The following is a 13,065-nucleotide window of genomic DNA, read 5'->3' on the forward strand; positions in this document are numbered from 1 at the left end:
CAACATTTAACTGATTTTTGCTCATGAAAATGAGTTCACTGGACCCAAATGGTCTCTACAGTCATCAGATCTTAATCAAATAGAATGTGCAGCCACAAATCTATCTATGATAAAATAGATAGGACAATGACAATAACCCTTTTTGTGCCAAAATACAATGAATGACAAAAACAGAGCAAAAAAGAGTGTTAATACAGTGTTCATTTTCTCTTTATTTATCATGTTAATTTATCAACTGTCCAAAGTCCAATTAATGATTGACTACATATGATTACACTAAAGATAAATAAATATTAAAATACAAAGAAGGGCTGTTTTTTGTTTTGTTTTTTTGTCTGTCTGTCTTTAATGTCTTACCCCTAGTATGTTCATGGTTTTAAATTGTTTCTCATTTTCCTTATGCATGTTTCTTTTCTGGCCATATAAAGCAGAATTAAAGCAGTTTCGGAATTAATCTTCTTCTGAAATTCAGTTTCTACTGCAGCACAATCTGATACCTTTCCATTAAGGCCCAAAACTAGCGAACTTGTCCTCTTCTCTGGACAAGTTCGCAAAACGGGCAAAAGCTGTGCTTTTCAGAAGTTCAAGAAACTTCTGACAATATGATTCAGTAATTAAAAGAGATAAACAGGTTAGTTTAGTTATATAAATATTATATATATTATGGGATTCTCTTTGATTGATATGAGGTCCTCTGGCCGTGATTAAAGCATATTCTAAGGCATAGTCTGTAGTCTGCCTGTTTTTTGCAGCGCAGCAAGTCAGTGGAGCACTAGAGACCAAGTGATAGTGTTCAAAAGGGGACGAGCCATCATTAGACTGGGGTTCTGATTGGAGTCAGGTTCTCAGGTTATCATATGCTGTCAGAGTAGTTACACTTTAGGCGTCAACCTTTGTGGGCAGAGTGGCATTCACCTGAGGATAATATTTGCAGGTGTCTGAGACATTTTCATACCCCAGCCATTTCTTCCTCCTGTTTAGTTGTCTCATAACACAGTTATATGATAGGGATAGGAGTATTGATTCAACTCAGGTTTCTATAGCTAGACTCAGTTCATAGTTTCTTCTAGCTTCCTCAATGTTGGCACACTCTGGAGATATCAGATGCTCAGCATGTCATGTTCCATTGCTCTCTGCCTCTCCCTGCTTCATGCCACAATATATAAAAGTTGTGCCTTATCCCTACGGTGGCCGAGAGAGCTCAACGCGCTGCAAATAAAGAAAACATCTTCATCAGTTTGACAACACACGCGCTGCAAACTCCACAACACTTACAAATAGTGAAACGCGCTGCAAATAAAGAAAAATCTTCATCAGTTTGACAACACACGCGCTGCAAACTCCACAACACTTACAAATAGACAAACGCGCTGCAAATAAAGAAAACATCTTCATCAGTTTGACAACACATGCGCTGCAAACTCCACAACACTTACAAATAGTGAAACGCGCTGCAAATAAAGAAAACAAAACATCTTCATCAGTTTGACAACACATGCGCTGCAAACTCCACAACCCCTTACAAATAGTGAAACGCGCTGCAAATAAAAAAGAGAAATGCTTATTTTCTTTATTCAGTTCTTCTAACAGCGCTTATTGCGAGCAGAGCCATTGACATAAAGGACTTTAGATATAAAGGAAGGCATGTGTTATTAAAACGAATAATAAGCTGGATTCATCCTAGATGAACTGGTCTAAGAAAGCCAGATTTTGAGCAAATACAGCTGTATTAGTTCATGTGCATGTGCATCCACTCCCCTTTTCTCTTTAATTTTCATGATCTTTATTAGCTCATGTGCATACTCTGGTTTTCTTCATAGGCAGTGACGCACAAATGAAATAGGTTATAGTATACACAAATCGGAAATTGTAACGCGTGCGCACGACATAAGTTTCTTGTGCGCACGCAAAAGTATCTCGTGCGCATTTTTGTTTTAGGGGCTCCGTATAAACGAATATTTAAGCTAAAAAAATTTTTTTCAAAAAATCAATTCACTGATATAGCCTAGACAAAAACTTAATTTTGTTCATCATTTTATTCATGTTTAATAGGCATATTAATAATAGCCTAATTATTATTATTATTATTATTATTATAAAGACACAATTAGATTAAAAGGCTGTGAGATGGGATGGATAAATGTTTTATTATTTAATGTTCTTACAGTTCTTTGACGTCACAGAATGGGTACAGGAGGTTATAGGAGTTCGATTTTACCTATGTATCGTATTTTTCTATACTACTGTAATATTTATAGTTAGATTTGGTAAATTATTATGGTAAAAACGACATTGTACTTCAACAAAAATACTTTACATCTCCCTTTATCAGTCCAAAAATAGTTTAAAATACATAGAAAATAGACACAATATAGCCTACATCCGATAGACCTAAAATAAATAAACTAACGCTAAACAAATGCCATTGCCAAGCGCAGCTTGCACAATCTACTCCTCCTTGATTGTCTCGTTAAGATGACGCAGAAGTGCGTTCCAAAAGAAGAGGGGTTTTTTTTTTTGACCCCTACACTAGTGATGTTACAGTCTGTGCCAAGGCTTCGGAGCATGCCATACATAATTTGTCAGGCCTGTTTTGAAATTATCTTAGTTCTTAAAAAATGAAACAAATCAAGCAGGGATACTTAGGCCTACTTGTCAAGCAGAAATGTGGCTAACTCTGCATCGGTTTTTAATCCTTTCAGGACATGTAGCTCCCTCCACCTCGGAAAAGCCGCTCCGATATTTACCCTTGTGTTTTTTTCGGGCTCTATCTAATTCTTTATTTTTGGCTTTTTTATCATCGTCATCTGTCTTTTTCCGTTTACCCGTTTTTATTTTATGAGCAGGCCACTCGAGGAATTGGCAGTTTGGATTGTTTGTCCACCATAAGCAAAGCTGCGGCACACTGGTAATCTTGAATTTGAACGCCTGTACGCGCTGTGCATGAGAGGAGTGTTATCAGCGCGCAGCGAGCTTGATTGACCCTGTACGCGTCGCGCTGTGCATGAGAGGAGTGTGATCAGCGCGCAAGTGAGCTTGATTGACACTGCTAAGACACTCCTCCTGGCTCTGATTAGTTGTTTCTTACTGGGAGCGGTGTATTTCTGCAAATGGCAATAGGACCACTGGGAGGAGCCAGAGGAGCTTGATTTTTTCACAGATTATCTGTCATATTCTACTGTCAGGACATAATGACAGTAGAATATGCACGATTAATCGCATGTGTTTGTCATGCGTGTCTCATCATTAAAGCCGGTTCTGTGATTAGCGGTAAATGTCCATCACCTGCTTTCAAATGGAACGGCACTTAATATACAGAGCCGTAGTTCGCGGACAAGCTACGCAATATCGCGTTCATAATCGCAGATGAATCGCCTTCGATTATGAACACGATATTGAGGAGCTTGTCCGCGAACTACGGCTTTGTGCCGTTCCATTTGAAAGCCGTACATTTACCGCTAATCACAGAACCGGCTTTACTGATGAAACACGCATGACAATCTCATGGGATTAATCGTGCAGCCCTAATGACAGGTTTAACAAATATGTAAAAAATACATTTTTACAAAAGTTACCTACTGCAGCTTTAAAGCCAATACGTTTATTACACAGTTATGTCATACAATCGTCATTATATACAACCAGAAAATACACATTACATTCAAATAAATATTTAAGTCTTTGTGGAAATGTGTGTTTTTTTCTTCACTGTTATTTCTAAGCCATAACTGCTGCAAAATAAAGTGTATCAGATCCATAGACGAGTGTATCAGTCCATAGATCCAAAAAATATGGATGTAGTGTCCGTGACGTCAACCATAGGTTCTGAAGAGCATTTTTGAAGCGAAAATGAGGCCGCTGCCATCTTAGCTGCGCGTCACCGCACGTCACTCACGGATAACTGAAAATGGGTAAAGAGGCGAGGAGGTGGTTTGAGCTGATGTGACTGGTTGCTGAAACCACGCCCGCCTAGCTCGACGTGACAGTCAAAGGAGCTATCTATCTATATAATATATCCACACATCAGTCTCGAATATAATGCAGCAAGCCATATTTTATAATTGTATAAAATAATCGAGAAAAAAGCACAAATACGGATCAGATTACATCAAGTCATCCTTAATGTGTCTACTTGTTTTACACTCTTTGACCACCAGGTGGTATTGTGAGCAAATGAAGCCTCGAGAAATGAACCCTTTTGTGAACCACTTGGCTGCAAAGCTTCAATGCTTCATGAGGCCATCTATGATAATAGACACATAACTCAACAAGTTATGTCAAATTCATATTTCACTAAAGTCAATCACTGAAACATTAGATAATGGCATTATGATATCCATCTGTTGACTAAATAAAAATCATAATAGAACTATAATAGATGTGCTGTGAACATTAACTACGATGGTGGTCAGCAATAATAAAACAGGCAGTGTGCCAAAGGTATTGCTATTAGGTAGTTGTGAGTGCAGGTGCGAAGTAAATTATTATATCTGAGATAATATTTCTGAGATAAACACGCGTTTTTATGGACACACAGAAGAAAGCCTCTACAGGCTCTGCCTCGATTTGTGTCTCAAGTCATTCGTTAGTCTGGCTGTTTGAGAGATAGAGATTAAGATTAAATGTACATTTAAAAGTGATTATATAGTTGCAATAAACGCGTTGAATCCATCGCAGAGAAGGACTATTATTTTGCTGCTCTGAACAGCGGAAGAACTGATGACGGCAGTTTAATGTTTGGTTGACCAATCAGCGGAAAGGGGCGTTTCATTCCCGCCCACATGTTGAGATCAAATATTCAAGTTGTTTATTCATTTTCTTAGCCTGGTAATACCAGACTCTGCTACTTCACTTTGCTTCGTAGACAGAGTCTGGAATGGCATAATAGAGAAGTGTTTTCTCTCTCGCCAGGGGGCGCTTGTCTGAAGTTTAAAATCATTGGTTACCCGTAAGCCAATCAGATACGTTTAGTTATGACGTATGTTATGTGCCTGGCCTGTACAGCCGCATCGAAGCACAGACATCATGCATAGAACTCAAATCTATGATTGAACTTCCACTGTAAACCTGTTGTAAACACATGATAAAACAAATGTTTATCAAACACTCTTCTTGTTCTGGCTTCAGTTTGAAAAAGAGTTGAATGTTCTCCATAACAGAGCGAATTGCATCCCGTGTCTCGTTTCCCATTTCCGCGGTCGTTTCGGTTTTCGATTTCTCTAACCTACAATGTAAAACTCGGCGCTTAGCATCTACGTCACGGCTCTCAGCCCGCCCTCTGTTCGTTGATTGGCCCGGCTGTTTCCAGACCGGTGGTAAACAGAAAGCTCTGACTGAGTACAGAAGCGAAATGAAATTGAGCGGAAGTAGGAAGTCTGACGTAGTCAGGCTATCATTTTCTACCCCTGAACGAAAAACGAAAAATCAAGCCGAATTCTTGTTTTTCGTTTTGTTTGAAAAAAATGAAAAACGAAAAAGGTGCCGATTTTCATTTTCCGATTTCATTCTTAAATCAAAACACGAATGACCAAAAGATACACAGACCACTAATGAACTTTTTATTGTTTTATTGATCTACGTTTTAAAAAATGAATTAAATAATCCGTTTTAAATTTGTCTATTTACACATTAAAAAAAGATTTTTAAAATTTAATGTTTTATTAAACTATATTTAAAAACAGGAATTAAATAAACAACTTTAAACATTAATATTAATTTGCCCACATAAAAAGTGATTCATTTATATACATTTTTATGTTTAAATTATTAAATTAATTAATTGATTCTTCGTTTTATTTTTAAGTGTCACTCCTGGTCCTCCATAGTGGAAAACACAAGGCTTGTAATGTAGAATAAATAAAGGCATTTGCTCAACTTTACTGAACTAGTCATTGACAGCTCAGGGTAGTTTACAAAACACTTGAAGTACAGAGATAATAAAAATGTTCACTCATGTTTCCGTATAAAAACAAATTTAATACCCCAAAAAAGAATGAGAGGAAAGACCAACAAAAGAACTTGGAAAACACAGACATCAACCTGTGAAAAATTAGCATTCGAAATAACAAGAGAAAACTGATGTCTACCATACAAATAAAAAAAAACAAGGTTCGATAATAAAATAAGAAAAAAGAAAAAAATAAGGTAATACAAAATTACACAACAATATCAATTAACAATGGCCATCATAATGATTATCCTAATTCAATTAACTCAAACAGGATTTAAAACAAACACAATATGAATGACAAGTGTAAACATATGCTTGTACTTCATATGAGGTGAAATTACAACAAAACTAAATTCCGAATGGGTTGGTAGAAGGATGGTTTCATCCAACACTACTCTGCATTTATTTATATATTGTATGTATTATGTATAGTATACAAAGTAAACTAAAACAAATGTGAAAATATCAGCTTTAATTCATTATTCAGGTCAAGTCACCACATGAATCTCTGCGCAGCCGTACTGTCGGGCCACTGAAATGTTTTATAGATGAATATATAAACTGTAGCTGCATTAACTGCAGTATAGAAGCTAAACTCAAGCAGCAGTCTGGGTAAAGATGGCAGAGGGACGTGAACGCGATAAAACAGATACGGGAGGATGAAATATCGAAATTCCAGGAGTTTCTGCGGAACGGTTGCCGCCACGAGACAAGTGCAGAACACCAGACACCAGAACAGTGATTTGGACCTCAAAGTATCTAGAAAGTTCCATGCTGCAAACACATATCCAGGGCCTAAAAGGAAACGGACAAGGTCATGTCTCTGGAAAATCCTTTTCCATACATAGAATGGAAAGTGTCGGTTGTCTGCGAGCAGGTATTTGTGAACATATGTAAATTTCCAGACTAAAAACATGAAGGACATTGTCAGAATGGCATAAATCAAGGGTTGCTTTCGTAAAGACTGTAGAAACCTGACTACCCTTTGGTAACTCATTGAGGTAGGAAAAGAAAATATGAGAGTAAATGAGAGGAAATAGAAAACCTGAGGGAAGTTCAGACATGCTTCGTGACTACTACGATCTCCAACCACAATTCCATCATTCAAAACTATAAAAACCACAAAAGCAACAGCTACGGCAATGTACGACCATGTCGACAAGAACACTGCTTTTATATTGTTGGGTGTTTTGAGGAATTCCAACAGGAAACGTATCACTCTCATCACCCCATTGATGGTTAGAGGGACCTGAGAAGAGGATTTTTCATCTCGCTTCTTCGACTGTTCAGTTCGCCAGGTCTCGTCCATTTTTTGAGCCACCACAGTGCCAGCACAGAACGCCACCCAGATGATGTTCGTCTGGCGGAAGAGGACGGCACAGACACCGAGAAGCGCCGCGGCTTTGTGGCAGCCGTACAGCGCCATGAGGTACATGAAGAGGGTGAAGAATGTGGAGCCAGCATCAGTGTAATACAGGAACGTGAAGAAGTACAGCACAGGGAATGTGGACAGAACCAGGGCAGAGAACATTCTACGAGAGGCAGAACGGGACTAGAGAGAGAATGAAATATGACAATAGTATTACACATTCAATCTGAAGGCATCATTCAGCATAATTATAGCCTAATTAAGGCTATGATGTTGCTCAGGTGGTTTGTGTGGTTGCTAGGTGCCTATGTTGAAGTTATTACTATCTAAGCAATCAGATTTACAATTTTCACCTGGTGGACAATAAAACAAGCTAAAAATAGACTGCAACCCAACAAACTACTGACACTATACACCTTGGCAACACCCAACAATTCAACTGTGAGGTTTGCATATGCAAGTATCACCAATGGTTTCTTTAGATAATGACAAAATCTAGTTAGCCTGCATTTAATGTTAATGAAATTATTATTATATTTATCGAAAACTCTGTCTCCTGTCCTGATTTTAAAGAAAGTGTTAAAGGTGCTAAAGAGGATGTTTTGTTGTATACATTTTTGCAATATTACTTGAAACTGTCTTTACTAACTGATAAAAGACTATTTATTAGGTGCACTTGAAGGAATAATATTAATATACATCATCTGTGCATGAGGTTGGGCCTTAACAACATCAGCCAATCGATTGGCCCTCTGGCTTGTCAATCACTGCCGTGACGTATATTGTGAGAGACGTGCGCGGATTGGCCCTCTGGCTTGTCAATAACTGCCATGATGTTCCTTGTGAGAGACGAGCGCGGCTGCGCGCTCCAGTAACTTTCCACACTCCACAGGCGCCGCATGTGATGTTTTTGTCTGGAGACAGGAGTAACAACTGCAGATGATGAGTTACCTGCGGTGAGTCCGACATAATGAATCCACTAACACGATACAGCGAATGCCGGAGGTAAACACTCCTGTTCCAATACTCGTGCACGAGTTTTGGGAGGCGTTCCCACGAAAGCAGGGGGGGTTGTTCTTACGCATGCGCTCATTTCAAAAACTCAGTAACAGTCTTTGGTTTCTCAGTCGACGAAAAGATCCTCTTTAGCACCTTTAAGAGTGTCGAAACATTAAATTTGTTCAGTGTTTCTTTATTTTGTGCCTCCTAAGCATGCATAAACAGTTTTAAATTCAGGGAAATTCTATTTTTTAAAGAATCAGTTCAATGGCAATTTGTATTTTGTTCAATATCATAGTCTCACTGTTCCCCTGATTTACTGCCATTGCCATTTTGCAACTGTTTTTAGACTTAGTTTTCCAATAGAGTGTATATTTGATTATGGTGGTTTATCATATTTAACACAAACTTAATTCATGTTCATGATGAAAATAATAAATTTTACTCCATACTCAACAATTGTGAGTTTTGCATATACTGGTCACAGTTTCATACTGTATTTACTATTAAAAAAAAATACTATTATATTTATAGAAATGTTTGTCTCCTGTCTTCTAGCAAGATTTTGAAGAAAAGAATAAAATAATAATAAATATAATTTTGTACGATAAATTATATCCTCAAACTTTTTATATCTCTAATTTTAAAAGTTTGTAAGAGTCAAAAGGTTAAATGTTAGTGTATTTTGTGTATCTTCACCCTAATCAATAATACATCAATAATACATTTATATACAGTTTTAAAATCAAGAAAATTCAACTTTTTATTAGAAAAAAAAATCCTCTTGTTACCTTGATGCCAAGCATTTTAGAAAACAACTGAGTTTTCCAATAGCATTTATGTTTGGTTAGGGTTATGGTTTTGGTTATACAGGACAGTTTATTATATTTTTTAAATATTGTAAAGTTATTATAAAGCTTCTGATATGTTTATAATAAAGAGTATTTGCCAAACCTGTAGGAATTTTTCTCTTTTTTTTTTCTTTTTTTTTTTTCCTTTTCATTTTTGGGTGAACAATCATTAGTTAAATAACATGCTGATCTAACTAACCACTGAGCAATACATTTGTGACAGTATTAATATTAGTTAACAAAAATGCATCTGTTTATTGTTAGTTCATGTTAGCTTAGGTCCATTAAATAATAATAACAGATTTGATTTTAATAATATATTAGTAAATACTGAAATTAGCATTAATAAATAATTTAGAAGTATTTGTCATTGTTCGTTCATGTTAACTAATGTTAACAAAAGGAACCCTATTCAATAAAAAATAAGTTATGTGCACCTAATTGAAGAATCACCATTAAACGAATGAAAAATTAGATGAAGAATCACCATTAAACAAATGAAAAATTAGATTTTAAAAAAAATCAGACACCTTATCTTTCATGTGCAGTCTGCAGGTGATCAGATAAATGATGTACAGATTCCCACTATTAAAGAGCAGATTGATGAATCTCAGCATGGCAGTAGAGCAAACCACCCTTCCCTTCATATCCGACAGCCAAACCACCGGCCTGATCAGACCCACTGATGCCAGATACAACCCAGGAAGAGTGGTAATCATCGGATCCCACTTAGGAAAGGACACATGGGCATTAATGACCAAACACATTCACAGACTGAGAGATGCAACCATCATTGTTAACCTTCATTACCTCATTAAACTTCCCATCACAGTACTTCTGCGCTTGAGGTACATGGAAAATCTCATCCATGTACGGATCTCTCTGCTCCCGTGTGATTTTGGAGAACAGAAGGCAGGATATGAGAAAGTTAATGCTGCACAGAGCTGTGAAGATATAAACCTCAAATCGCTCCATCCTTGTTAAAAAAACAAACAAACTCGATCTTTTATTACACTTATTGAAATTAGTGATGATTAAGATAGTATGCGATGCATTTATTCCTTGTAATCGATCTTCTTCCAGAGTTTCAAAAATTTGCAAATATACGCAAAAAACGCATTTTTAAGTTTTGGTTTTTGACAGCTTACTGGTGCGTCACATACTACAGTCCGTGTGAAAACCGGAAGCGTGAATAATTAGTTCCAACCCAGATGTTGTCATAGATTATTCAAATAATAATAAATCTTTCGTAATGATGTTGAAATGTTTTAATATGTACATCACCTATACTATGATATTGTTTATTATTTAATTTCTTATAATAAATCGGAATAACTTGTTCTCTGGTAAGTATAACTGTTTATGTAAAATATATTATTTGCAAAGATAAGTGCTTTGGCACGCAAATTCATATCACATCATATATTAATATCACCTGCGCAATGATATCGATCTGAAATTTGTCAAGTCGGAACATTCCCAGCAGCAAATGACGGTGTCGCATTATTATTATTCCGTCCGTGGGCACATTGAGTAGCGCGTGCTGTCTAGATAAAGTTGATGTACTAAAGGCATTCAATTATTAATAATGCAACTTACACACGATTTAGAACTGTTTCCTGTATACACAGTGACTCAACTGCTCTTCAAAGATGTGAAAAATGCGACGGAGTTGAGGAAAATGGCAGTGAATGGAGAAATAAAAGGCGCCTTGATCAATCCATCAATGGTAAGAGCACGTAAGTAATAATGTACAAACATTTTTAGGATTTTAAACTTTGCAGAAAATCACCATGATATCCATAGTTCACATGTGAATGCCATGTTTTGAATGATATCATATCATAGCAAAGCTGTTGATAGATAGATAGACAGACAGACAGACAGACAGACAGACAGACAGACAGACAGACAGACAGACAGACAGACCGACCGACCGACCGACCGACCGACCGACCATGTTTTGGGTGGTATCACCGTTTCCCAACATTACCATGGTTACTATAGTACCACCATGATATTATTATGTGGTAAGTGATTGCTCTGCAGTTATCATTGTTTGAGATTTTCTGTTTATTTACTATTCTCTATTTACTATTCTTGTTCTCTATAAAGGTTGTGGATGCGTTCCAGATCCTGGTGGCAGCAAATAAAGCAGTCCACCTACATAAAATTGGGAAAATGAAAACCCGGAGCCTTTATTCGGAAATCATTTTTAATCTTTCACCCACAAACAACGTAAGTGACGTTTCAGTACAGGAACATAGCTGACACTTCCTTTATTTGGTTTACAGTGTACAGTTTTAACAAACATTTCATTGGAATTTTATTGTTTGGCAGATATCTGAAGCATTCAAAAGGTTCGGGATCTCAGACAGTGACAGTGCGGTTCATATTGTGTTAGTACACAATAAAGAAGAGACCCTGAACATCGATGACATCATCTCAAAGGTGGACGGACAACAGATTGCTGTTGATCAAGTGTCTGATTTGACTGATGCTGCAAAAATTAAAAAGGTTTGTCTCCTTTTAGACAGTACTGATGTAGAACAATTTAAGATGGATCTTGTTTATTGCACTTGTTTAAAAGTACATATATCTGTCATTACAGCTCTACAAAGTCGCACCGCAGGAGGAAAAGTGTGGCAGCCTTTTGGACGCTGTTGTTTGCAGGATGGCCACTAAAGATGTTGCATAGATAATATATAGGTGTTAATCTGTCAACAAAAGCCTATATATGTGTGTGTGTTTTAATAAATAATTTTGAAGTTAATTGGTTATTTTGCTGTATCTCTACTTTCTACACTGTGTGTGTGCTTCTGTCTGTCTCTGTCTGTCTGTTTGAGCTGTTTTAAAATATAAACTGAGATTTATCTAAAACGGGGGTCTGAGAAAAAACGGGCTCATTTAAATTGTATGATTTACATGTATGCAAGTAATTTTATCCAAAGTGACTTACAATAGAGGAACACAAGCAACCAATCACAGAGCCAATAACATTCATTCAGAGCCAATAACAATAACATTCATTGTCACAAGATATTAAGGATTTGTATTTATACCTTGATATGTCAATTGTACATTAACAAGAATCAATTCCTTTATAATATATGCATATGGTATATTAATACACATGTTTACTTTAAATGAAAAAGCTAAATTTTCACTTTCAATCAAGGTGTCTTCTGATACGTTTTTTCATATAAACATTTTAAATACTCTTATTTCATACCTCCGAGTATGTGAAATTTGCAAAAAGATACTGTAGTCAACATTAATAATGTTACTAATGTTAAAAAGAGATTTAACAACAGATAAATTGACAGATAAAGCAGAAAGGATGTGATTTAAAGCTCATATTTTATGCTATTGAAAAGGATAGATTTTTCATGTTGACCACTGGGCAGTGTTTTCATATCTAACAGGTACATTATTTATTGGGTATTGTATATTTTTTAGTGTTTTGCAATGAAATGATAATTAACGTATTTATTCATAAAAACAATCGATTGTGGCTAGTTGAAAATTCATAGAGTTGACAAAAAAATTGTTACCCAAAAATGAAAACGTCATAATTTTCTTACCCTCATGTCTTTCTAACACTGAATCATTTAATACATTTGTGGACACAAAAGTAAAAATGTAGCTGTTTTCCATACAGTGATTTTCTGGAGCCCAAGGTCACTATATGTTTTATTGTATAACAACATTCCAGGGGTTGTGAGTTACATAATCAGATTACTTTTTACAAGTAATGAGTAAAGTAACATTACTTTTTTAATTTACAACAAAATATCACAAATTTGCAAGTTACTTTGTTTTCCCATTTATTGACTGACACCTCCCAGTGTTGAGAGATACCGGGAGTAAGTGCAGAGGCGTTATGTGAGCTGTGT

General features: G+C 36.3%; 2 protein-coding genes across 2 annotated transcripts; one reads left to right on the forward strand and one right to left on the reverse strand.

Moving 5' to 3' along the window:
• Nucleotides 1–5,846: 5,846 nt before the first annotated feature.
• Nucleotides 5,847–10,337, reverse strand: alg10 (ALG10 alpha-1,2-mannosyltransferase). Its single transcript, XM_067391123.1, has 3 exons — nt 9,980–10,337; nt 9,700–9,897; nt 5,847–7,502 (listed from the first exon to the last, which is right to left on the reverse strand). The coding sequence occupies exons 1-3, from the start codon at nt 10,142–10,144 to the stop codon at nt 6,444–6,446; spliced, it is 1,422 nt and encodes a 473-aa protein (XP_067247224.1). The 5' UTR covers nt 10,145–10,337; the 3' UTR covers nt 5,847–6,443.
• Nucleotides 10,338–10,662: 325 nt separating this feature from the next.
• tprkb (Tp53rk binding protein) lies at nt 10,663–11,918 on the forward strand. Its single transcript, XM_067391124.1, has 4 exons — nt 10,663–10,898; nt 11,285–11,407; nt 11,510–11,686; nt 11,781–11,918. Exons 1-4 carry the CDS (start codon nt 10,758–10,760, stop codon nt 11,865–11,867), a joined length of 528 nt encoding a protein of 175 aa, XP_067247225.1. The 5' UTR covers nt 10,663–10,757; the 3' UTR covers nt 11,868–11,918.
• Nucleotides 11,919–13,065: the final 1,147 nt, after the last annotated feature.

This window comes from Chanodichthys erythropterus, chromosome 8, assembly GCF_024489055.1.
Source record: "Chanodichthys erythropterus isolate Z2021 chromosome 8, ASM2448905v1, whole genome shotgun sequence".
Lineage (NCBI taxonomy): Eukaryota > Metazoa > Chordata > Actinopteri > Cypriniformes > Xenocyprididae > Chanodichthys > Chanodichthys erythropterus.